Source organism: Pristis pectinata, chromosome 34 (genome assembly GCF_009764475.1).
Source record: "Pristis pectinata isolate sPriPec2 chromosome 34, sPriPec2.1.pri, whole genome shotgun sequence".
Classification (NCBI taxonomy): Eukaryota; Metazoa; Chordata; class Chondrichthyes; order Rhinopristiformes; family Pristidae; genus Pristis; species Pristis pectinata.
Window position 1 is genome coordinate 13,673,139 of NC_067438.1, and position 26,528 is coordinate 13,699,666.

The 26,528-nt window shown below is 44.7% G+C and overlaps 1 protein-coding gene and 2 non-coding genes across 3 annotated transcripts; 1 reads left to right on the plus strand and 2 right to left on the minus strand.

Annotated features, from left to right (window-relative positions):
• Positions 1 to 416: 416 nt before the first annotated feature.
• LOC127585975 (probable G-protein coupled receptor 139) lies at positions 417 to 2,389 on the plus strand. The gene is made up of 2 exons (XM_052043733.1): positions 417 to 486; positions 1,482 to 2,389. The coding sequence occupies exons 1-2, from the start codon at positions 417 to 419 to the stop codon at positions 2,387 to 2,389; spliced, it is 978 nt and encodes a 325-aa protein (XP_051899693.1).
• A 15,845-nt stretch (positions 2,390 to 18,234) lies between these two features.
• Positions 18,235 to 18,398, minus strand: LOC127586153 (U1 spliceosomal RNA). Its single transcript, XR_007958658.1, has one exon. It is a non-coding gene; the product is annotated as a U1 spliceosomal RNA (small nuclear RNA).
• Positions 18,399 to 26,207: 7,809 nt separating this feature from the next.
• Positions 26,208 to 26,371, minus strand: LOC127586162 (U1 spliceosomal RNA). Its single transcript, XR_007958662.1, has one exon. It is a non-coding gene; the product is annotated as a U1 spliceosomal RNA (small nuclear RNA).
• Positions 26,372 to 26,528: the final 157 nt, after the last annotated feature.

Sequence of the window (26,528 nt, forward strand, 5' to 3'; positions counted from 1 at the left end):
CAATTTAATCAAACCATTGTGTTATATCCCATTCCCTTTTATGTGGATGAATATGTGATAAAGCGTGGATTATAGTTCGTATATGCCCTTATTAAAATACTCCAACATCCACCATTTACGTCGCCCTGTCATTGAGGCGACAAATACCCCTGGACAAGACTATCATATTTGAAGTTGGTCAGAGAAACGTGTCCTGAATACGGAGCGAGCAATTTTTTTTGCACCGAACATTCCTCCAGCGAGAGGTCTGTGAAATTACTTCACTTGCGCAGATTGAAATATGTTTGTTAAAGAGCCTGTGACTAATATTATTGTTCCATCACTCACCGAAACCACTGGAGGGTTGCCGCTCGTACTAATAAGGATCCGAACAGCGCTACTTGGTCCATTGTTGGCTTCACTGCGGCTCTTCTGGAATGGGGCGTGCGCCAATTCTGTACGTCAATGAAATCGCATATCCGATCTTGGCGGCGTTTGGTATCCCTGGTAAGCCGTGATACTGTCATTCAATGTGTTTTTACTCTGCCCCAACTCTACGCAGTGTTCAGTACTCTGGTTGCCATTTTCTCCTTCACAACAGCAATATGGAGTGCAATTAACGCAGCAAAAAAAGCTCGAAGACGCGTTACCGGACTGTCACCAACATAGGTAAACTGACAGGCAACACATTAGAATATATTCGGACGATATTCAGAGCGTGGAGAATAGGGGTGGGTTTAAAACAGCTTTGAAAAGGAGAAAATAATGCTGGAGGATGAAATGAAATATCCGGAGCATGGAATATCGGGTTAATTAAACTGGTGAGGTTCTGAAGAAACCAGAATTGAAGGCGAATGGGGATCTCGTTTCTGTAGGGCCTGAGGAGGTGTGCAGATAACAACGGGCAAGGCTAAAGAGGGATTTTCAATGAGAGCCACAGAACATTGGAATTGAGTATGTTTTAAATTGCAGCGAGGGTTGCAGGCAGCAGTTGGCGATCAAGATAGAACGAAGGGGACAAGTGATGGTGGCACCGTGTTCAGGGAGTGTGAAGGAATCTTAATGTAAGTCGATCTATCTGCCAGACGTATAAATAGAGTTCATTTGTCTACTTCGTCCGATAGAATCCACGCCAATAACAAATCTGCACCGTCTCTTAGCCGGCGCAAATTGAATTAGAATATCTTGGAAAACACAGACAGCCAAGCGACAGCCGTGGAGACAGAAACAGAGTCAATGTTTCAGGTCAAAGAACATTCATCAACTCAGTTCTGCTGCGGATCTTTGTACCTAAAATGTGAACGCTTTGCAGGAATGCTGCCCGACCTGCCCAGTGTTTCCAGAATTTTCTGCTTTTATTTCTGTCGGAAAAAAAAACTTAAAGCTACAGGTCGATTAGTTTAATCTGTTAATCCTATACATCGGTCAATGTAACTGTGTTATTGAATGCCACATGACAATAAACACATCGTTAAATTCTCTGTGCGTTGTGTTTCTTCCAGCCAACCTGGTGACGGCTGTGATCCTGCACTGGGGAAAGTGCGGTCTCTCCAGAGGAATCACGCGTTACATGGTGGCGATGGCGATCTCCGATCTGCTCGTCATCTTTTTTCACGTGCTGCTCCGAGAAATCTATATGTATTATCAGCCTAACTCCTTCCTGTCCCTCAGTGCAGTATGTCCTTCTAATATTTACCTGCGGATCGTCACTCTGGACTATTCCGTCTGGTTAACAGTGTCCTTCACGTTTGACCGTTTTGTCAGCATTTGCTGTCCGAAGCTGAGACTCCGATATTGCACGGATAGTACGGCCGCCGTGGTTATTATGTCCTTGTTCGCCCTGAGCTGCATAAAGTACATCCCCTTTCACTTCATGTTCGAGACTCGCTACATTACAGATAATGTGAACTGGGGGTGTCAGCCCAAAGCCGCGTATTTCACCTCCAAATGGTGGGTGGCTTTCTCCTGGATGATTACCATCTCCCTCTCCTTCACCCCTTTCGTTCTAATCCTCGTCCTCAACGGGCTGACGGTAAGGAACATCGTAGTGGCCAGTAGGGTCCGCCGGCATCTGAAGGGGTTGGAAGGCAAGGATAGTGAGACGGAGAATCGGCGCAAGTCCATCGTCTTACTCTTCACCGTGTCAGGCACTTACATACTGCTGTGGACAACAGAAACTGTGGCTTTCATCTGCACTCGAATAACAGTCAACATCGTGGGCGAGGACTACACAAGCCCCTCTTACATCGCCAATGACGTGGGGGTCTTGCTGATGCTCCTCAGCTCCTGCGCGAACACGTGTATCTATGGAATGACCCAGAGCAGGTTCAGAGAGGAGGTGAAAAACGTTCTTAAGCATTTAGGTCAGTTTATATTTAAATCCATGAAACTGGCGCCGCACTCGGCGTAGATATCGGGTACGAATACGAAGCCAGCGTTCTCTCTATTCCTTCACAAGCCCACTCCATTCTGTGACCTGTGTTCCAACCATATCAGATTCATTAAACAGACCTCCATGATATCAGACTTTAAACCGTTATCCAGTACATTCTCACCTGCTGCCTCTTATCTTTTTCCAATACGGTGCGTCCAGTTCCTGATCAAAATAATTCAAGGATGACCTCGTTCCTCTTATATTCTGTTTATTAATAAGAGAAATATTCCATGCATTTTATTTTCCCCAAACCCACCCGTTGTTTTATTTTAGTGCTCAATGAACAATCACGCGAAAGCTCCTCTCAGTACTCCACCATTTATCCGCTCTCCTTATTTCTCGATTTCGACTGTGTTCTGCAGTGAAATCAAAATATTGGCTTTGAGTAATATTTGGATCAAAATTAATCCGTTGTGGAATACAGTTAGTGGAATAAAATCACCGAATCTGGAACCATTCCCAGCTCCTTTGGAAATACGCCCATAGGTCACCCTTCATTCCTTCTCTTTCTCCACTCTTTCTGGTACCAAGGCGGTAGCATCCCATCCTGAAATAACGTCTGCAAATACTCATGGTTCTATGACCTTGAACCTCTCTTCCATCTCCAGGAAAACCCTTACGCCCGTCAGTAATTAACGCTGTTATACGGCAAGCTCCATCTCGGCATTTCCTCAGCTTTCCTTCCACTTTAAATTCCTCCTGCAATAACAGCGAGCGTTGGTAATGTGGATCACTGACATCCAACCTATTACCACCCCCCAGACCATCACTCCCAAATCTCAATTAGTCTATTTCTCTCTCTCGCCCTCGCTCTGTCTTAGAGGTATGGAAGTCACAGTTGCCGACCACAGGGTAGCTTTGTGTTTATTTCCAGAGCAATCTTTGCAGAGATTTGCGAATCTTGTTCAGTACTGAGACTTCTGCAGATGCTCACTGGCTTCCGAATGCTCATATTTTTGTATTAATAATAATAGAATGAATGAACTTCAGATATAATTCTGTACAAAAATATTTGTTTAAGGAAGTGGAACCTGGACCATCTTTTCACGAGTCTGTTGATAGTTAACTCTGTAGTGCAGTCCGTAGACTCTGGATACCACCCAGCTGTGGATTGCGTGGGAGTCTGTAGGACATTTATAAGGATCGATCAGCGACCTGAAGTATTAGGTCTGTATCTCTTTCACACTTGGCAGGTACCATCTGACCTGTTGCGAATTTATTGCACGTTCTGGTTTTATATCACATTCCCAACGTTTGCAGGAATTTTAGTTTGCTTTTCAATAGCATTCTGCAGTTAAGGGGTAGCAACCAATCAGGAATTTCATAACTTCCCGTCGGACATTGCCTGCAGACCATGGGCACTGGGTTTGACAGATGGGCATTGCATAGTTCCTCTTAATCATCCATAACCATGACTTCCCTTCTACAATAGTTGACAAACACCTCGATCATGCTTCTTCTATTTCCTGTAGCTCTGCTCTCAGCCTCTGTTCCAGATACAGCAAGGATAGAGCGACCAGAGTACTCACCTTCCACCTCACCGGCCTTTACAGTCAATGGATCATCCATCAGAGTACTTGCCTCCTTCAATTAGAGTTCACCACCGGACACATATTCTGCTTCCCCAGCCCACAAATACAGTAATATATATATATCACAGGATGATCGGAGATTCAATTACTTCTGTCCAACAGAACAATAATCCCTATCGTATAATTTTTGTCTTCACTTCAATAATCCAACTTTCGACGCGTGAATTTCCTTCAGCGGTTGGTACAACAAACTCCGCCGAGTTTCCGACTGGTAGCTGTCCAGTGCTCAACAGAGCAATCCAGTGTTCACGGAGAGCACCCAGTGCAAGACAGGAACATATCCAATGTCCATCAACTGTATCCAGCAGGCAACTTAAACGAAAGGAAACCAGAAAGTGGTGGAAACATGCAAGTGGTCGGGCCGCAACTATTGGGATAAACGTCCTCACGTTTAAGTCAAAGCAGCTGTTTAGAACTGGGAAGATGAGGAAACAATTTCCATAAAGACAGTGGGAGAGATAGGAAAGAAGAATGTAATCGTAGCGAATTTAGGGTTGCCAAGGTCATTCGCTGTTTCGAACACAAGGACGTAGGACTAGGTGTCGGCCACCAGGCCTCTCAAGGCTGAACTTATACTTAAAGCGTTCATGGTTGATATAACCCGGAACTCGTCTCCTCATTTGTGACCGTTCCATATCGTGTCATTTTTTCCAGGAAAAAGACTTACTTGCTAAATATTTCAAATGATCTAGCCTTCAAATACATCCAGAGTAAAGAATACACCATTCTCTGCCAGAGGAATCCCTAAATACTGCCATAGTGGTATACAAGATCAGCAGTGTAACACCAGTTCTCCGAAGTGTTCATCCACGATTTCAGCTCCTCAGTCTTACCCACGGGACTCTTTAATTAATGTAAATGCAATTAAGCCGACCATCCTTCCAATGATTCGCCACCTCCAGTCTGCTCTTGCCCACTGGACTTGTCTGTTCTATTTTCTGCACATGGTTCTAACTCCCCACTTGATGCACTGACATGCTGTGTCCCATCAAACCACCAACGCCACACGAGTTTAAACCTTACCGATTGGCACTCGCAAAACATCTTGCAGGGATAATAGTCCCCCTTAGCAGAACTGCACAGTATACTCCATGCACGGTGTAACCAAAGTTACGTATAACTGTGACATGACGCCCCAACTTTTGCACTCGTAGCTCGACCGATGAAGATAAGCATGCCATATGCCTTCGTCAGCACCTTGTTCCTGGGGCATTATGACCAGTCCTGGTCTTGAAATGACTCCCACATGTCAGATGGGGAGCTACCCTCAAACAGCTGCCCCAGATCTATATTCTCCGGATGCTGCCTAAAACTGTTGTAATTAAGTTTCCCCCAATTTAGCACTTTCACTCGAGGATCAGTGTTATCCTAATCAATAAATATCTTAAACCTTTGAGAATTATGATCACTGTTCCCAACATACTCCCCCACTGAACCTTCGATCTCCTGGACATATCTAGTACATTCCCATCCAGAGTTGAATTATCCTTCTGGGTGCACAGAACAGGTTCTGTACCACCCAGTGTCGAATTCCTGTCAATATTGGCGGCGTTAAAATCAGTCACAACAAACCTGCTTTTGGTTTACGTATTTTGGTGATCGGCTTCAATTTCCTCCGTCAGCTTCCGTTTCCCATTGGGAGGCCGGTAACGTAACTCCATCAGAGTGAGTGCATCTTTCTTAAATGATAATTGGATTATTATTCTCATATGTAATGACATACAGTGAAAAGCTTTTGTATGCGTGCCATCCACGCAGATCATTCCATACATAAGTATATCGACGTCCTCCTTAGCGGAAAAAAATCAGAATTCGAGTATATTGTTACAACTACAGCGAAAACGCAGTGCGGAAAGAAAAATAATGTGCAAGGGCCATGGAGACGTAAACTGAGCGATCAAGAGATCAACTTTAGCTTATAATAGGTCCGTTCATGAGTCTGAATACAGCGGGATAGAAGTGGTCCTTGTGCCTGGTGGTACGTATTTCAGGTATTCGTATCTTTTGCCCGATGGGTGGGAGAGACGAGAGAATGCCTGTGGTGGGGGTGATGCTTGATTATGTTGCCTGCATTCCCGAGGTAGTGAGTGGTGTAGACAGTGTGAAAGGATGCGAGGTTGGTTTGCGTGATAGACTGGGCTGCGTCCGTAAATCTTTGCAATTTCTTGCAGCCGTGGGCAGAGCTGTTATCATCTCAATCAATGATACGTCCGGAGAGGATGGTTATTGTAATGCTTCCATAAATAACGGAGAGGATCACAAGGACATACCGATTTTCCGTATGCTTATGAGGAAATGGAGGTATTGATGTTCTTTCTTCGCCATGGCGTCCACGTGGTTGGACTAGGAGAAATTGTACTCATAAGAGTTTGATTCTCTCAAATATCTCCACCTCAGCACCATTGATACTAACAGGGACGTGCACTCAGCCTGTTTCCTCAACTCTTTTGTTTTGTCTACATTGACAGAAAGATTGATGGCTTGCCACTATGCTACAAGGTTCTCTATCTCCTTACTCAGTGCTCAGTGTCGTCGTTGGTTGACATCCGACCCACTACGGTGATGCCATCTGCACATTCGGAAACGGCGTTCGAACACAATTTGGCCACAGAGATTTCTGACTTCTGACCATATGGCCTCGCGAGGTGAGTCCTCCAAGATGTCCTCTAGTAGCGCAGCAGCGACATTCTCCAGAATCAGTTATGCAGTCCCAACTCTTCTACATCCCCCTCTGTCACGACTAAAACACTTTAGCCTGGGGTGTCGAGCAGCCAGTCCCGCATTTCTCTCAACCAAGCTTCACTCATGGCTATATATCGCAGTTCCATGAACTAATCCTTAATCATAATACTCCTTCCGTGCACATAATTACACTTCAGATCACCATTTCTGTTGCATTCTTTGCCCTGGTCCTGCCTGTTTTAACCTTTCCGTTTACTTGACTTATCCTCTACCTTCACAATCACTCCACGTGTTGTAATAATGATCCGGTTCCCGCACCCCTGCCACGCTAGTTTAAACCATCTTCTGTCCAATGCTTTATCGTAGACTGGAAGTCATAGAGGGCCCAGGGTTAAATGAATGTTACATTTCATGCTATTTATACTAAACAGTGTTCAGTGTCCGAAATACGAAAGGGACATCCTTATCTTAATTTTCCACTCTTTTCTTTTAAGGAGTATTTTTTTTCTTGGAAAGTGAAAACATATTTAGCCTCCGCGTTTGAAAAAGAAACAAGTACTATCCTGAAGCAGCTTAGTTTCCAGTCTATCTGTCTGGCAGGAAGAGTCAGAGAAATAGGCACTTCGGACCACCATCTCACTGCGAACCATCAAGTCACTATCTACACGAATCCCGTTTACTAACACTTGGTCCATAGCCTCGAGGCTATGGACCAAGTGCTCATTCAGTTAGCTTTTACTTCTTTTAAGATCGACTGAGAGGAACAGTTATTGAGCACAGGGCAATTCAACAGAATTTACATTCACGCACAGCACTCGGTTAATGAACAATGTGGTCGGAGTGAGTGCTATCAGGGTTCACGATGAAATTGTGGTCTCAGCTGATGTTATACAGAGTCGATATAGCTGCGAAAAAGGCACTGGTGAGAGCAGGTGGTGGGAAATCAATACAGGTGTACCATGTCAGTAAGTGGCCAGACAAGAATGAAAGCAGGTGAGGTTGGTCCCCTCCAGTTGCACGGAAGTGGAGAGGACCCGGAGGTGCAAGGTGAGGTGAGTTACACCAAAACGGCAAGCTTGGAGGATTACCATTGTCAAAAGGGCCCTGCGAGATCTTTGTGTGTTACGTTAACTCCTAAACTGACAAAAAATATGGTTACGATATTTCTACTTCCGTACTGTAAGATGAAATTACTGAGTAAATTTCCCAAACCTTTGTCAAAACCAAATCCTTGTTTAAACTTGCTGGATCCCCATTTGGCCTATTTCATTTAAACTCATTAGGACTGTTCTTCGTGGTCCTTTAACTCACCGGCACTCTTATTCTAAACGAGCCTTTTCTCACTTGGATTGTGTTTCCGCGCTCCTTTTACCGAGCGGGTTCTGGATTTCGCACTCCCTCGGCTTCGGGGATTCTGTTTCTCATTCGCTTTTTACAGATCGGGACTTTCTTTTCGGCGCTGCTTGCAATGTTGCAATGAATCCCATTGTAAGCACAATTAACATCACCTCGTCTTCAGACCTGGCAAATAAACGTCCCGGGAGCAATATCAACATTTTCAGATAACCGGTCTTCCTGTGTTGATAAAAGAATTATCCTGTTCTGATGTACAGTCATTAACGTAAAATTTAACTCTCTTTTATTTCTTCACAGACACCGAGTGTTTGGAACAATCTCTGCTTATCCTTCCTATTTCAGCATCTGCACTGTTCTGTCTTTGCTAGTTTGTATCTCACCATTCCGGCATTCGTCTCCTCTCTCCTCTTGTTTCCTCCTGTCTCCTTCTATGTTCCTGCAACAGGGACGAATATAGCCCCAGCACTCTCTCTCAGCTGGCACCTGCATGACATGTGTCATTCAGTTTCTCTCCATCTCCAAGCTATCATAGACCTTCCTATTTCGCGACTTTCTCCGCAAATTAAGACGTATTATTTCCAGTTTCCCGTCCTTCCGATGGTTGAGGATGATAACATTGGTCCGGCTGCACCTGGAACTTTGTGCGCAATACTCCTCGCCTATAATCGTCTGATTTCCTATATCCTGGGTCTGCCGCCTTTTGCTTTTGTTTTCATTTCGATTCATTGCCGACCCAAAAGATTGTTTACATTACATTGTGTTCTCAATGTGAAAGTAGCATATTTTCCTTAATTACGCAACCTATTCCTGGAAACGGGCATATTTTGTTACTAATTTAAGGTATTTATATCTTTATTAGTCACATGTTCGAGGAAACACACAGTAAAATGCATCCTTTCCACAGAGTGTTCTGCGGGCAGCCCGCAAGTATCGCCACGCGTCCGCTGCCCACAACTTCTGAACCCCTACGTCTTTGGAATGTGGGAAGAAACCGGAGCACCCGGAGGAAACCCACGCAGACAGGGGGAGAACGTACAAACTCCTGACAGACAGTGGCCAGGATTGAATCCGGGTCGCTGGTACTGCAATAGCGTTACGCTCACCGCTACACTACAGTGCCTATTTACCCTCTTTGGTTTTTGAAAATTAGATATCCATATGAAAGATCTAATTTTCCAGTCAGTGTGCCTCAGAGATTGACATATACCGTACAGAAACAGGCCATTCAGACCACCATGCCCCGACAAAACATTAAGTATCCATCGAAACTGATCGCATTTGCCAGCTCTTGGTCCATAACCTCGGTGATTTGGAGCAAGTGTTCGTTCAGATACATTTTAATTGTTTTAAGTGGAAAAGTAAAAGAAGCTATTATATTGTGCACTAGGTAATTCAACTGAATTTCCTGACATTTCATATCAGGGTCAATCGCAGCACTCACCTTATGAATAATCTGGATCAGCCTGGGACAAGTGTCAATCTGCGGGGTTGTGGTGGAGACCAGTGACATTGGCTTTGGTCTTCTTAATGTTAACTCACAAGTTCCTCTCCCACAGGGACGAAGGAAATATTAGAGTGTTGATAAGGTCCTTCTGAACACCTTCGGGGTTCAGGATGAGTCTGTGCTCTTGGATGATGGGGTAGCGAACAGTACGTAGATTGGGAAAAATGGGGAGGCCAGATTCTCAGTGTCACTGGTGAGAGAACGTGGTGGGAAGTTAATGCAGGTGTGCCCTGTCAGTGACTGGAAAGAGAATAATGGAAACAGGTGAGGGTGCTCTCATCAAGCTGTACAACAACGGAATCGCACAGCAGGAAGATGGTGAGGTGACTTGCAACGAAACTATCCAAGTGCAAGTTGGTAGGTTTACCATTGTGAGAGAAGTCCTCCGAAACTTTTGTTTATTACATTAACCCTATTAACCGATAAAAACATGATTGTAAATTTTCTTACAAAATTACCATATGTTGTCCAGGACGAACTTGTTTAAATGTTGTCAAAACCAAACATTCGTTTAAACTCGCAGGAACTCTATCTGCCATGACCATTTAAACTCACCGTGACTGTTCTCAGTGAACCTTTTAGCTACCGGGGTCTGATTCCTTTGTTGTTTGGGTCTGTATTTCTCGCGGTTCTTTTACTCATCAGGACACTGGTTTCCGCACCCCTTTTGCTTCGGGGTTTCTGTTTCTTATCTTTTTACATGTCGGGACTCTGTTTCTCGTGCTGCTTGCAATGTTCCAATGAATGTCAATGTAAGCTCGAGGAAACGTCACCTCATCTTCCGACTTAGTCTATTAAATTCCCCAGGACTAAAATTAAGTTCAGGGATTTCAAAACACCATCCTTCCCATGTTGTTTTCAAAGTTGGCCTGTTCTTACCTAAGGTCATTACCGTGATAAGTTGACTCCCTTTTCTTTCTCCGCAGACATGGTGTCTTTTCAATAATCTTTGTTGTACTTCATATTTCAACAACTGCGGTATTTTAGTTTCCTGGACTGTGTTTTACGATTCAGGCATTATTCTTCTCTCTCCTCGTGTGTTCTCTATCTCTTTCTATGGTTCTGCACCTGCAAAGAACAAGCCCTCAGAAATCTCTCTCAACCGGCAGTTCCACCGCGTGTGTCGTTCAGTTTCCCTTGCTCTCCACTCTGTCACTGACTTTCCTATTGCTCGTTTAATTCCGCAAGTTAAAATGCATCACTTCCAATTTCTCTTCCATCCTTCTGTAGATTATCAGCCTGAAATCTCATCTTCCTCCAGAGATGCTGCCTGATCTGCTGAATATTTCTATTCCTTCTTTGTTTTCTGTTTCAAATTTCAAACATTTTCACATTTTAGTTTGCTTTTGAACTACTGTATATGTGGAATAGATTACAGAAAATAAAATAACGAGAAGACTACGAGCGGTGTCGTCCGGAGGAATATATTTGCCACTGCGAGATGTTACCGCAGAGTGGCATGGAATGAGTGAGCATCATAGCCTCAACACGGGTTTCACGCTCTGTTTCCCGGAATTACAATGTTAAATATTCACCTTTGAATTAAAAACACAACTTAGTGAATGCATAGTGTAATATCCCATTCCCTTTTAAGTGGATACATATGTGATATAATGCGGAGTATATTTCGGAAAGCACTGTATTAAAGTCCTCCAACATCCACCATTTACTTAGTCCTGTCGATGAGCCAACAGCTACCCATGGACAGAACTATCACATTTGATGTTGGACAGAGAAACGGGTCCGTAATAAGCCGCGACAAATATTTTTTTGATTCGAACTTTCCTCCACCGAGAGTACGGTGGAATGACTTCACCTGTTCAGAAAGAATATGTTTGTTAAAGAGCTTGTGACTAATATTATTGCTCCATCACTCGCCGAAACCACTGGAGGGTTGCCGCTGGTACTAATAAGGATACGAAATGCGCTGCTTAGTCCATTGTCACCCCGGATTTGCTGGCGACACTGCGGCTTTTCTAGAATGGGACGTGCTCCAATTCTGTACGTCAATGAAATCGCATATCCGATCATGGCGTCGTTTGGTATCCCTGGTAAGCCGTGATACTGTCATTAAATGTGTTTTTGCTCTGCCCCAAATCTACTGAGTGATCAGTACTCTGGTAGCCGTTTTCTCCTTCAGTTAATAGCAAAATGGAGTGCGATTAACACAGCAAAATTACGCAAAGACGCGTTATCGGACTGTCACAAATATAAATACACTAAAAGTCAACACATTAGAATATATTTGGATGATATTCACAGCTTTGACAACAGGGGTGTGTTTAAAGCAGCTTTGAAAAGGAGGAAAGAATAGTGGTGAGGATGAAATGAAATTTCCAGAGCCTGGAATATCCGTTTAATGAAACTGGTGAGATTCTGAAGAAGCCGGTATTGAAGGCAAATGGAGATCTGGCGTCTGAGGAGGCATGGAGATAGAAAGGGGAAAGGCTAAAGAGGGATTTGCAATGAGAGCGAGAACAGAACATTGGAATCGAGCAGTTTTAAGTTACATCGAGCATTGCAGGCAGCAGTTGGAGACCAAGAGAGAACGACGGAGCCAAGTGATGGTGGTTCCGGGTTCAGGTAGGGTGAAGGAATATTAATGTAAGTCGATCTGTCCGTGGGACGTTTAAATAGAGTTCATTTGTCTCATTCTGCGAATCCCTCGTCCAGACAGTATACCCGTCATTAACAAATCTGCACCGTCTCTCAGCCGGCGCAAATTGGATTACAATATCTTGGAAAACACAGACGGCTGAGCGACAGCCGTGGGGAGAGAAACAGATCCAATGTGTCAGGTCAAAGAGCATTCATCAACTGAGTTCTGCTGCAGACCTTTGCACCTAAAACGTGAAAACTTCGCAGGAATACTGCCCGACCTGCCCAGTCATTCCAGAATTATCTGTTTTTAATTCTGTCGTAAAAAAAACACTTAAAGCTACAGGTCGTTTAGTTTAATCTGTTAATCCAATACCTCGGTCAATGTGACTGTCCAATTGAATGTCACAAGACAATAAACGCTTTATTAAATTCTCTGTACATTGTGCTTTTTCCAGCGAACCTGGTGACGGCTGCGATCCTGCACCGGGGAAAGTGCGGTCTCTCCAGAGGAATCACGCGGTACATGGAGGCGATGGCGATCTCCGACCTGCTCGTCATCTTCTTTCACGTGTTTCTCCGAGAAATCTACATTTATTATCACCCTAATACTTTCCTGTCCCTCAGTGCAGTGTGTCCTTCTAATATTTACGTGCGGGCCGTCACACTGGACTATTCTGTCTGGTTGAGCGTGTCCTTCACTTTTGACCGTTTTGTCAGCATTTGCTGTCCGAAGCTGAGAATTAGATATTGCACAGATAGGACTGCCGCTCTGCTTATTGTGTTGTTGTGTGCGCTGAGCTGCTTAAAGTACATTCCATTTCACTTCATGTACGAGCCTCTCTACATCAGAAATAATGTGAACTGGGGCTGTCGGCCCAAAGACGCCATATTCACCGCCAACTTGTGGGTGGCTTTCATCTGGATGAGTACCATCTCTTCCTGCTTCATCCCTTTCGTTCTAGTTCTCGTCCTCAATGGGCTGACGGTAAGGAACATCGTCGTGGCCAGCAGGGTCCGTCGGCATCTGAAGGGCTTGCAAGGCAAGGACAGTGAGACGGAGAATCGGCGCAAGTCCATCGTCTTACTCTTCACCGTGTCCGGCACTTACATACTGCTGTGGACTCCAGAAACTGTGGCTTACATCTGCACTCGAATTACAGTCAACAACGCGAACGGAGACTACACAAGTCCATCTTACATCGCCAATGACGTGGGGGTCTTATTGATGCTCTTCAGTTCCTGCACGAACACGTGTATCTATGGACTGACCCAGAGCAGGTTCAGACAGGAGGTGAAGAACGCGGTTGAACAAATACATCGGTTTATTTTTAAATCAGTGAAATTTACGCCGCAGTGGGCGCAGATCCTTTGGACAAATATGACGCGGCATTCACTCCATTCTTGTAAAAGAATAGAATGAATGCCGCGTCATATTTGTCGCTCGATTCTGTGACCTCTGTTCCAAACAGAGCAGATTCATTAAACAGGCATCGCCATTATATCAGATTTACGCCATTATCCAGTATATTCTCACCTGCCCGCTCTTATCTTTTTTCCCATACGGCGCGTCTAGTTCTTGATAAAAATTATTCAAGGATGACCTCGTTCCTCTTATATTCGTTATTAATCACTGAAGAGAAATTTCCCATGCGTTTTGTTTCCTCCAAATCCAACCATTGTTATATTTTAGCGCTGAATGAACAATCGTGCCAAGGCTCCTCTCAGTACTCCACCACTCATCCGCTATACTGATTTCTCGATTTCGACTGTGCTCTGTAGTGAAATCAAGATATTTGATTTGAGTAATATTTGGATGTAAATCAATAATTTGTAGAAAACAGTTCGTGAATAATATCACTACCTGGAACCATCCCCAGCTCCTTTAGAATTACGCCCATAAATCACCCTTCATTCCTTCTCTGCCTCCACTCCTTCTGGTACCAAGGCAGTAGAATCCCATCCTGAAATCAGGTCAGCAAACACTCGTGGTTCTATGACCTTGAACATCGCTGTCCTCTCCAGGGCAACCTTCACGCCGGTCAGCAATGACTAGTGTAAAACAGTGAGCTCCACCTCGACATCTCCTTGACTTTCCTTCCACTTTAAGTTCTACGTCCTTTGTCTGTCTAGCCGTAACTCATTATTCTTTTGAAGCTTTGAAGAGAAGGAACGAGTGGTGGTGACGATTAAATTAAATTTCCAGAGCACAGGATGTTGGAATAATTAAACTCTTGAGATTCTGGAAAAAAAAGCCAGAATTGAAGGCGAATGGGGATCTCGCGTCTACAGGGCCGAGGGATGTGATAGAGAGAGCAAGAGGGAAGGCTAAAGAGGGATCTGCAATAAGAACGATAAAAAAACATTAGAACCGAGAAGTTTAAATCAGGTTCACGAGCACTTTGGGACTTACGTGAAAGGAACAAGCATTGTTTAAATAATGAACCTGCCGCTCTGTTAATCCAGCCCCAGGGCTACCGTCAAGCAGGTACTGAATGTCACATGATAACGAACGATTTGAATTTTATTTACCAAATTATTCCTCGAAGTACCTCTTGTGGTTCTTCTCCATTAAGGGCATTTCTATCAACAGAAACTCCAACCCCAACTTTAACCTCTACAATTTTGCGGTATCTCTTTAAAAATTAGCCAACGTGGTGACGGCTGCGATCTTGTACCGGGGAAACTGCGGTCTCTCCAGAGGAATCACGCGTTACATGGTGGCGATGGCGATCTCCGACCTGCTCGTGATAATCTTTCACGTGTTGCTCCGAGAAATCTACATTTACTATCACCCTAACTCCTTCCTCTCTCTCAGCACAGTGTGTCATTCCAATATTTACCTGCGGATCGTCGTCCTGGACTATTCCGTCTGGTTAACCGTGTCTTTCACCTTTGACCGTTTTGTCAGTATTTGCTGTCGGAAGCTGAGACTAAGATATTGCTCGGATAGGACGGCCGCCGTGGTTATCGTGTCCTTGTGCGCGCTGAGCTGCTTAAAGTACATCCCATTTCACTTCATGTACGAGCCTAGTTACATCATGGATAATGTGAACTGGGGGTGTCGGCCCAAAGCCGCCTACTTCAACTCCATCTGGTGGGTAGTTTTCTCCTGGATGTGTAGCTTCTCTTTTTCTTTCCTCCCATTTGTTCTCATCCTCTTTCTGAACGGGATGACGGTCAACATCATCGTAGCAGCCAGCAGGGTCCGCCGGCAACTGAAGGGACAGGATGACAAGGACAATGATACGGAGAATCGGCGCAAGTCCATCGTCTTACTCTTCACCGTGTCCGGCACTTACATACTGCTGTGCACAACACAAACCGTGCCTTTCATCTCTGCTAGAATCACAGTCAATTTCGTGGGCGGGGATCACACAAGCCCATCTTACATCGCCAATGAGGTGGGGGTCTTACTCCTACGGCTCAGCTGCTGCGCCAACACGTGTATCTATGGATTGACACAGAGCAGGTTCAGACAAGAGGTAAAGAATGTGGTTAGATATTTAACTCAGTTTCTTTTTAAATTCATGAAACCGGCGCCACAGTGGGCGTAGAGCCCGGGGAAGAATATGACGCCGGCGTTCTCTTTATTCCTTTACAAGTCCGCTCCATTCTGTAACCTATATCCCAGCCAGAGCAGGTTCATAACCAGGAATCTCCATAATGTCAGATTTTACACCATTATCCAGTATTCTCTGACCTGCTGATTCTTACCTTATTTCCTTTTAGCCGCGCCATGTTCCTGACCAAAACGATTCGAGGATGACCTCGTTCCTCTTATATTCTGGCTAATGATAAGCAAAGGGAAATATCCCGTGCGCTTTCTTTACTCCAAATCCACTTGACCGTTTACATACACGCCAAGGATCCTCGCAGTACCTTACCATTCACCCGCTATCCTTTGTCTACTATTTCTCGATTCCGACCGTGCTCTACAGTGAAATTCGCATTGAGTAATCTTTGGATCAAAATCACAATATCATAGAAAGCAGTTATTGGAATAAAAATCACTGAATCCGGAACTATCCCCTGCTCCTTTAGAATAACGTCCCATGTGTCAGCGTTATTGGTTTATGATGACTGACTGAATTCCTCATGACCTGGGCTGTTAAAGGGATTGAAGGAACGAGTGCCCTGATTACATCGCTTTCCCAGTTTGGACCCTGACCATTTTGTATTATTTTCAAAGGCTTTTGAAGTAGTAAATTTAATTCATCCATTTCTGCATTCTGTTTTTGAGAAGCTATAATCCGTGCCTGAGGAACACACACACACACACACACACACACACACACACACACACACACACACACACACACACACATTACAGTGAGTGGGAAAATATGATTTTCTGTGAGATGCTCATTTTAATAGTTTGCTCTGTGGAGAGCCACATGAATGCCATGGTCCGAATTGCCCGATTCAGAAATTTAAGTATTGCATGATTTAACTGAGTATTTGTTTTTTTTCCCGACTTTTAATGGGTTAGGCTACTTTTTATGGCTATTTTAAACGTCATTGTATGTTGACCACAGTTGCCTAATGTTTACCAGCGATACCCACTCTTCTGTCCTGGCTCATTTCACAGAACCCAGAGCAGTGAAAATGCTTTCCCCGTTGACCAGATACAAATTGATAAAGAAAGTTATCCAGAACACATTTCAGACACTCACTATCATTGTCCCTAATATTACTGCTATCACAATCTATATTTGGGTGATGAATTCACCCATTATGATACTGTACACCGCTCCAGATTCCACGAAAACTTGAACCACAATATCCTACCCACTAATTGGAGGTCAAGAAGTAGTCCCTGATGTGGATCACACCAGTACTGCTTTGTAGCTGAACAGATAGATTCGGTGATTTAGCATCTCGGGCTATCCTCTCTTTGAAGCGCTGCAATATTCCTCAATCAGCGCTGCCGTTGCACGTACTACCTTGCCCTAACTTTCCTGAACACATTGTACACAAAAATGGTTAGAACGCATTCTTTTTCCCGTGTTAAACCTGGTCTCTGCTGCTGCTGCTGCTGCTGCTGCTGCTGCTACAATATGACAATTGCCCTCCTAGTTTATTAAACTGTGTCCCTGACAGCTAATACCTTCTATGTTTTGATCAAACCTTCAATTTCCTATGGTCGGCAAGGTTGCGTAACATCACGATTATTGGTTGTTACCCTGACAGGGACTTGTGGACTCGCAACTCTTACCATCTCACCTTTAAACGCTTCCTACTTTATTTTCCCTCCAGCGACTGCTCTCAATCTTCTTTCGCCAGGTCCTGCCATGTCAGCTTCCCCCAATTTAAGACCATAACTCTCGGGCCAACCTTATCTTTTTCCATGACTACCTTGGAATTCACTGAACAATGGTCGTTGTTTCCAAAGGAGTCTTCACAGACAGTTCCACCCACCTGCCTGTTCTCACTTCAGAAGATAAATTCCATTCCAGCCCCTTCTCTCGTAGGGTTCTCAACATCCTGCTTATACGTATATGTTACGAATTCCATAAAATCCCCACTGTTTTACACCCGACTGTAATTTGCCTACATATCTGTTCTTCTAGTTCCCGCTGACTATTCAGAGACCGATAATTTAACCTCATCGAAGTGATCGCCCCTTTTTCTACCCAAACAACCTCATTGGCTGATCCGTCCAGGGTATCCGCCTCGAGTACTGCCATCATACTCTCCCTGATCAGCAGAACAGCGCCTCCTTCGATTTTGCATTGCCCCTTCAAGCCGAAAATTCTGTACTCTGGAACACTGAGCTGCTGGACCTGCCCAAATCCCTCACGTAGGTTTCCATAACAGCTATAATATTAGATACATGTGCCCGATCCCCCTGCTCATTTACTTCAACTTTTAGGTCTGACAGCCTAAAACATCAACTCGAAAAGCCCGTTTCTGAAGACGTGATTAAAGCGGTCAGCACAGCTGGCCGCCGTGATACAACATTAGACAGATTACATGAGTCTAAGAATAGATTATTTTTACAAGTAACATAGCGGTAATCAGGATAGTACAGTTTCTCTCCTCAGTGAATAGCCCCAATAAATAGATTCTTTCTTTAAATAAATGACCAGGGGAGAGCGCGAACGCAGTCCCCCACTACCACAAATTATGCAGTCGAGTATCCCGCATTTGGGGACATCGCAGGCGTCAGCACACCCGAAGTGCAATGGGATAGCCTCGTCCTGGAACCTCGGCCCTCCTGATCACCGACGGTTCCCTGCCAGGTAAGTATGCTTTATCTGCCCCCCGCTCACCCAGCCAACCACATGCATCACTCCTTAACATCAACACGAGCCGCATTGTTAAACCGTACATTGTTTCTACTTACTTACAAATGGTTCTATGGAAACACATAGCTCCATGCTTTGCCTTTTCTCTCATACTAAACGTGTTACTTTTCATCTTTGCATGCTTTCTTTTCGCCCTCCTTATCTGCATATCTTCCTAAAATGGAAGCAGCTTCGCTGGCCGCCGACCTGCAATGCCGAAGCTCCCCGCTAGGTGTCACACCGCCCCAGGGTTTCATTCACAGATCGCGAGCGTGGGGCTGGGACACGGTCCGGGGCTCCCGTCTGCTCTGAGCCTCTGCAGTCCCGCCTTGTCCTGTTCGACCGGGACTCACAGACCAGCCTCAGCCAGCGCTCTCTTGAGCTCAGCTCACACAGGGCCAGGGCTCTGCAGGCCATCATCCAAGCAAGGACTTGGAGTGTGTGAGAGCTCTGATGTTGGATCAGTGTGATGAGCTTTCATTGAGGAAACGTGCTGTTGTGTAACTCGGAAACCATGCACAATTACACCCAGAATTAAAGTAAAAACCCCGATATGATTCCATTCAATCTAAAACTGCGGCATTAAATCTGAATAAAGACCGTGGCATGACTTGGCCGTGCCAGAGGGGAAAACCATATGAAAAGACATGAGGGTAAACAGGTAATGACCAACAGGATCCAATGGATCAACACATGGTTGCCAAGTCGTACACATCCCTTTTGGATCGGGAGTGTGTGACTAGTGGCCTGCTGCTGGGATGACTGATGGGCTCCTGGTTCTTCACAGTCTGAATCAATGTTTGGGAATGAGGGGATCAAGTGCACTATCTCCAAGTTTGGTGATGATCTGAAGCTCACAGTCCACGTACGCACAGAGGACATGCTGATTACTCAGACGAGAGCACAGTCGTTTGCATTGGTGGGAACGGTAATGAGGTAAGCTCACTCATCTGCCAAAATTTTTCCTTCGGGATGCTGATGGAGATGGGGATCACAATGATTTCGCTAAGTTCCAGTCGGAACCGAAAACCTGTCAAGTACAGATGGTTTGGGGATTTAGAGCATATTGTTTCATTACTAACGGTGAAAATTTTACATAATAAATGACTGCTCCTTACCCATCTTCAAACGTGGATGAGATAACTTCGGAATATCCATGAGTGCAAACGTGATCCGAAGCAGGGCAGACACAGTGCATAGAACAACCGTTAGTGCAGTGACAACACCCGGAGCAACGATCCAACATGTTACTCCTGGACTCCAAGGTGACAGAAATAGTTTCTACCTACCCCATCGGTTACCGTAAGTGACCTTGGAAACTTCCATCAATCACCCCCTTCAGCTTCTCATTTTAGAGCAGCAACCTTGGTTTATGTAATGTCTCCTGGTGTGTTAACCCATGAAATTAGGGAATGTTTTGGCAATCTATGTTGCAGTCATTACAACATATTCTTCCCGTGATGTGGGCCCACAACTGTGGTCTAACCAGGGCTTTGTAAGTCTCTGACATAACTTCTACCCCCTTGTAACCCACTCCTCTGGATTTAAAGGTGGAATTCCATTAACCTTCCCGTTGTTGTTGGTCACTGCCTGTGACCTTGCAGTCATGTAGATGGACCCCTAGGTCAGAGTCCACTACTTCACTGTCCAGGGAGCATTCTGTTTCATTCTTAGGACAAACGTCTCACGGGTAAGTCAACTGAAATCCATTTGTCCCACATTTTACCAACAAGAGTTTATCAATATCTCTTTATAATTTAATATCACCATCCACACTCGTTGAAGTGTCACTTATCTGTGCATGAATTTTTTTTCCCCTATCAATCGGTGCGGTGAACAGTTGCAGTCACCACACACGTCCCTGTGGGGCACCGAGTCACATTCTGCTCGTTATTCCCACACAACACCCCTGTCACTGGACCAGTCTCCAGTAACTCAGTAACTTGCCTTCACTTCCCTGATCTTCAGCTTTAATTAGCAGCATCCCATGGTGGAACTTCTCAAAAGCCTTCAGTGAATTGTGATGAACGACACCCTTCAGCATTCCCCTGTGCAGTCCTTAAGTTACCTCTTCAAATACTTCAATCAAATTCATCAGTTATTTCTCACCTTTACAGATCCACATCGGCTTCCTCAGAGCAAGTAAAACATTTCAGGGTACTCAGACAATTGGACCTAATTTCTCAACAAAACGGGATTAGTCCGCGTGGTGCCCACTGGTCAGTGTGGACTGGGTGGGCCGAATGGCCTGTTTTCCTGCTGGGCGACTACATGAATATTTTGCACAGCGCTCTATCATTCCCTGAGATCCCCCTCTCTCCTCTTCCTGAAACAGCAGAATAAAACTTGCAAATTTCCCAATGAGCTGAATGGTTCTTGAATTGAGAGAAGTTTGGAAAAATAGAATTAGGACATCTTCAGAGTCCTCATCCAATTCCTTTACAACCCTGGGATGTAAACCATCGGGTCCGGGGGTGGGGGTGGGGGGTGGGTGCTGGTTTGCTGAGCTATTGTGCCATTATTTTCTTTATTGCTGTGATTTTTGGGATGTCTTGAATGCTGCTCTTTTCCTGTGGGTTTGCACGGGATGCCTTAGGATATATGTCAAAGAAACGGGAATTCATGTCAATCAGGTTCAGAGGGCTGCAGGCCAAACACGAGCAGATGGGACTAGCTCACTGGGCAACACAGCCGGGATGGATATTGGGCCCAACGGATTGTTTCCCTACTGTAAGACTCTATAATTCACATTCAGTAAAGCAGATTTTCCAAAGGAGCCCTTCTGATCTGTGACCTATAAGTTACTGTTTTCCAGCTGTATTTGGCAGTACTATAACCAACCTCATCTCCATAGTGTGTCTTCTACCACATCTTAACCAAATACTCTCTGAAGTGCAAGTAACCCGGTCCTACCCAGCTTCTAACCAAATATTAGAGAGAGCCAAGGTGTTAAATTCTTTTAGTTGAACTTGCAATTCCTCATGAGGTGTGTGTTAGTGTTCAGAGATAGACAGCCGACTCTGCTGTGACATAGGCTTTAGCATCACATTCCTTTCTTCATCATCACTTCTGTTGTATTTTAATGAACAATTTGTGGCTAGTTACGCTATTTGTTTCTGAATCCAAAGTAACTGCATTTTTGCATCGTCACTATTGTCTCTCATCATTTCTTCCCGCCGCTGGCTTTCTATTTCTTTGTCATTCCCAACTCAATACCGCCCTCTCGTGGAAAACACACACACACGCCCGCGTGCATCTCAGTTTTAAATCCGTGTTACTGCCCCACTTATCGTCTCCACCAACACTCAAGTCCAATCTGTTCAGGAGACGCCCATCCTGATAGTGAAGTCCTTTCCAATCCCAATACTGGTGCCAGGGTCAGTCCCAAGAAATGGAAAACTTCTTTCCCACATCAGCCCTTTCGCCACGTGTCTGCCCTGTTCACCCGTTTGTTGCTCCGGCAATTCGCGAGTCGCCCGGGTAATAACTCTGAAACTCAGGCCTTGTGCGATAATTGAACACCAACTCTGGTCACAATATGGGCCGTAGCAACAACATTTCAACTCCTTCCAAATTCCTTTTCGTTTTAATTAGGACGTTCCGTTACCAGAAAGCAAACATGCCCAACCACTTGCGCAGAGAATACGATCTACTCCCTGAATTAGAGAATCCCCTAGTAGCCGCTATATTTCCATCATGTTGCCCCTCTTCGGACAGTCCTGCCTCCCGACTCCGAGCGCAGGGTGTGTTTGTCCCACGGCAATCCTTCTTCTCCTCGTCACAAGCAGCAAGCTGGTGCTAGAGGTTGGGGACGGAACGAGGCAAGTACCTCAGCTTTAGATTTCTACCGTGCCCTCACGCCTGTTACAAATTCACTTTTCACACATTCGTAGAGTTAAACAGCAGGTAAACTGGCTCTTCGGCTCAATTGCTTCAGGCCAACGGTAATCTCATTTACCTGCTTTTAACTGGTATCCCTCTCAACCTCCCCTATCCAAGTACCATCCAAATGTCTTCTAAACATTTGAATTGTTCCCACCTCTACCAGTTACTCTCGAAGCTCTTTCCATGTACCGAATACCCTCTGGGTGAAAAAGTTGCCCCTCATATCCCCTTTAGTTCATTCCCCTCTTACCTTAAACCTATACCCTCTATATTTAGACTGCGAATAGACTGTCAATAATTACCCTATCAATGACCCTCATTATTTTATAAGGTCGCCTCCAGCCCCCTTAACTCCAGGGAAAGCAGTCAGTCTATCCAATCTCTCCTTATAACTCGTCCTCTAGTCCAGACAAAACCCTTGTGATTTTTCTCTGCACCCTCTCTGGCTCAATCACATCCTTCCTATACCGTGGTGACCAGAATTGCACATAATGTAACATGTTATCCTGTACTCAGCGCCTCACTAATGAAGAGAAGCCCACCATATGCCTTCTTCATCACTCTGTCTACCTATTTCGGCACTTTCAGGGAGCTGTGTACTTCTACGCAAGGTCTCGTTGTTCAATCACAATTCCCAGGGCCCTGTCGTTCACTGTGTATGCCCTAGCCAGGTTTAATTTCACAAAATGCAATACTTCGCACTGGGTTAAATTCCAACAGCCACTGCTTTGCCCACTTTCCCAATTTATCTGTATCTTGTTGTACTCTTAGACACCCTTCTCCACTGTTCACTTTACCACCAATTTTGGTGTCATATGCAACATTCTAATCATTCTCTTTCAAGTCATTAATATATATGATGAATTATAAAGGACGCTGCACCGATCCTTGATTCTAGTTACAGGTCTCCAATCTGAAAAGCAACTGTCCACTACCACCTGCTGCCTTCCACGACCAAGTCAAGTTTGTTTCCAATTTGCTCTCTCTGGTTTCCATGTATTCTAACCTTCTGGATCAGTAGACCATGCAGGACCATGTCAAAGACCTTGCTAAAGTCCATGTAGACAACGTCCACACACTGCCTGACTCAATTCAGTTGGTGACCTGTTCAAATGAATAACGAATTTATGAGACATGGCCTCCCACAGACTAAGCTATATTGACTAACCCCAATCAGACCTTGCCTCCCGAAATGTAAGTAAATCCTGTCCCTCAGAAACACTTCTAGTAACTTTCCCACCACTGACGTGAGGCTCATCGATTTGTAGTGCCCTGGCTTATCCTTGCAGCCCTTCTTAACTAAAGCCATCCTCCAGTCTTCTGGTACATCATCTGTGGCTAACGAAGATACAAAAATGTGTACCAAAGCCATAGAAATCTCCTCTTTGCTTTCTACGTCATCCCTGGATATAGCTGGTTCATCCCAGTGTGCTTATTCGTCTTTATTCAATCTTTCTTCATAACTCAAGCCCTCCAGTCAAGGCAACTTGGGATTTATCCAATTTGGATCGTTTTCATTGGAGAATCAGAGGCTTGGGGTCGACCTGACAGAAGTACTTAAATGTGTGAGAGGTATAGACAGAGTAGATAGTCAAGGTGGAAATCTCAAATACTGGAGGGCATAGTCTTCAGGTGAGGGGTAAAATGCTTAAAGGAGATTTGCGGGGCGATTGTTTTTACACAAGAGCGCAGTAATTACCTGTAACTCACCCGCGGGGCAGATAGTGGAAGTAGATTTAATAACAATGATTGAAAGGGATTTAGACTGACGCGTGAACAGACAGGGAATGGTGGGCTGTAAATCATGCGCAGGCAGATGGGATTAGTTTAATTTGGCATCATGCAGAGTCATTTTGGGCTGAAGGGCCTGTTCCTACTGTTCTTTATTCGCCTCAAAACTGCCAAGGCCTCCTGTTTATATGTTGATATGCTTGAAGATATCAACTTTCACTTCTCTGAGCTCCCTATTTCCATGGCCTTAGATTATGTAAATACAGAGAAGAAGTGTTCATTTAAGACCTCCGGCTTCCCCGTGGTTCCACACGTAGACATCCACGCTGATGCTGAAGGGGACCAAGTCTCTCCTTAGTTATCCTTTTGTTCTTAGTGTATTTGTAGAATATTTTACGATTCTTCTTTACGTTATCTGCCAGGGATATCTCTTATCCCCTCTTTAACCCTCCTAATTTCCTTCCTAAATGTCCTCCGACACCCTTGATACTCCTCGAGGATTTCGGTTGATCCCAATGCCCTATACCCGACGTACACCTCCTTCTTTATCCTGACCAGAGCCTCAATATCCCTCGTCGACCAGGGTTTCCTGATTCTGCTACACTTGCCCTTCATTTTAACGCAACACGCTGGCCATATCTCTTTTTCAAAAGCCTCCCACTTGCAAGATATCCCTTTACCCGCTAACAGCCTCTCCCAATCAACTTTTTCTTAAATTCCTGTCTAACGATATCAAAATTGGTCTTGTCCAATTTGGGAATTCAACTTGCGGACCAGTTCTATCCTTTTCCAATACTATTGTATAGCTGATAGAATTAAGGCTACTGTCCTCAAAGTGCTCCCCAGGTGACACATCGGCCACTTTCCAGCTTCATTTCCTAAGAGGATATCGAACATTGGCCCCACTCTAGCACGGCCATCTATACCCATTGATTAAAAAAGCTTTCCTGGACACTCTGAACAAATCCTACCCCAGCTAACTGCCTTAGCACCATGGTAGTCCCAGTCAACATTATGGAGTTTGAAATCACCTACTTACCACCTTATTATTCCTACACTTATCTGCAATTTCCCTCCACCTCTAATAACCGTTGACTATTGAGGGTGGGTGTTCAATAGCAAAAGCCCAGCAATGTGACCGAACACCTCAATCTTATTTCTTGGTTATGTGTCCATATAACCTCGCTGGACTTTCTCACAGAATAACCTCTCTCAGTGAAGAAAATAAAAAGCTGCAAAAGGGCCATAGGAAGTAAAGCTGGCAAGGTAATAATTTTTTTTAATTTTATTTACAGCTTGGTAACAGGCACTTCCGGCCCAACGAGTCCGCGCCGCCCATTTTTTAAACGCATATTAACCTACCCGTACGACTTTGGAATGTGGGAGGAAACCGGAGCACCCGGAGGAAACCCACGCAGACACGGGAGAATGTACAAACTCCTTACAGACAGCGGCGGGAATCGAACACCTCTGGCTCTGTAATAGCGTCGCGCTAACCGCTACGCTACCGTGCCAGCAGCATTGGAGGTTTTCGCAAGTATATTCAGTGAAAAGCAGTCCCCTTTGTGAATTACACAGGGAATATTGTGAATGAAAATCAGGAAATAGATATTTTTTGACCTTCAGAGGAAAGGATGAGGATACTGTACTGAAAATGTGAGGGAAAACAGAAGTCAAGGGGAAACGAGAACCAGATTCAGTACAAGTTTTTTAAAGAAATGACAATAGAAGAAGTTAGATAGTCTTAGGCGAAGTTTAAAGGTCAGTGTTCTATGTATTGCTGTGAGCTTCTCCTTAAACAATATTGCAACTGCCCCTCCTCTCTTAGCTCTGCCTCAATCACGCCGGAAGCATCGGTACCCTAGAACACTGAGCTGCCAGTCCCGCCCATCCCTCAACCATGTTTCCATTAACAGCTATAATATCAGAATATCATGTGCCGATCCACGTCCGACGGGCTAAAAAATCAACTCGAAAAGCCGATTTCTGAAGACAGCACAGCTTGGCGCTGTGTTACAATAGCGACATTAGAGACTACTTGAATCAATAGAACATATTATTTTGAAAACATACTGCAGTGCGGATAATCAGGATACTACAGTCTTCCCTTTTACTGTATACGCCCAATAAATGAATTCTGTTTTTAAGTAAATAACCAGGGGAGAGCGCGAACGCAGTCCCCCACTACCACAAATTATGCAGTCGAGTATCCCGCATTTGGGGACATCGCAGGCGTCAGCACACCCGAAGTGCAATGGGATAGCCTCGTCCTGGAACCTCGGCCCTCCTGATCACCGACGGTTCCCTGCCAGGTAAGTATGCTTTGTACTGCTACCGCTCACCCAGCCAGCCACATGCATCACTCCTTAACATCAACACGAGCCGCATTGTCAAACCGTACATTGTTTCTACCTACCCACAAAAGTTTCTAGACAAACAAATAGCTTCATGCTTTGCCTTTTCTCTCCTTTTAAACT

Coding starts and splice junctions, on each gene's coding strand:
- LOC127585975 (XM_052043733.1), top strand. CDS start 417: ATGGGGCGTGCGCCAATTCTGTACGTCAATGAAATCGCATATCCGATC. Junction 487..1,481: donor GGCGGCGTTTGGTATCCCTG/GTAAGCCGTGAT, acceptor TGTTTCTTCCAG/CCAACCTGGTGACGGCTGTG.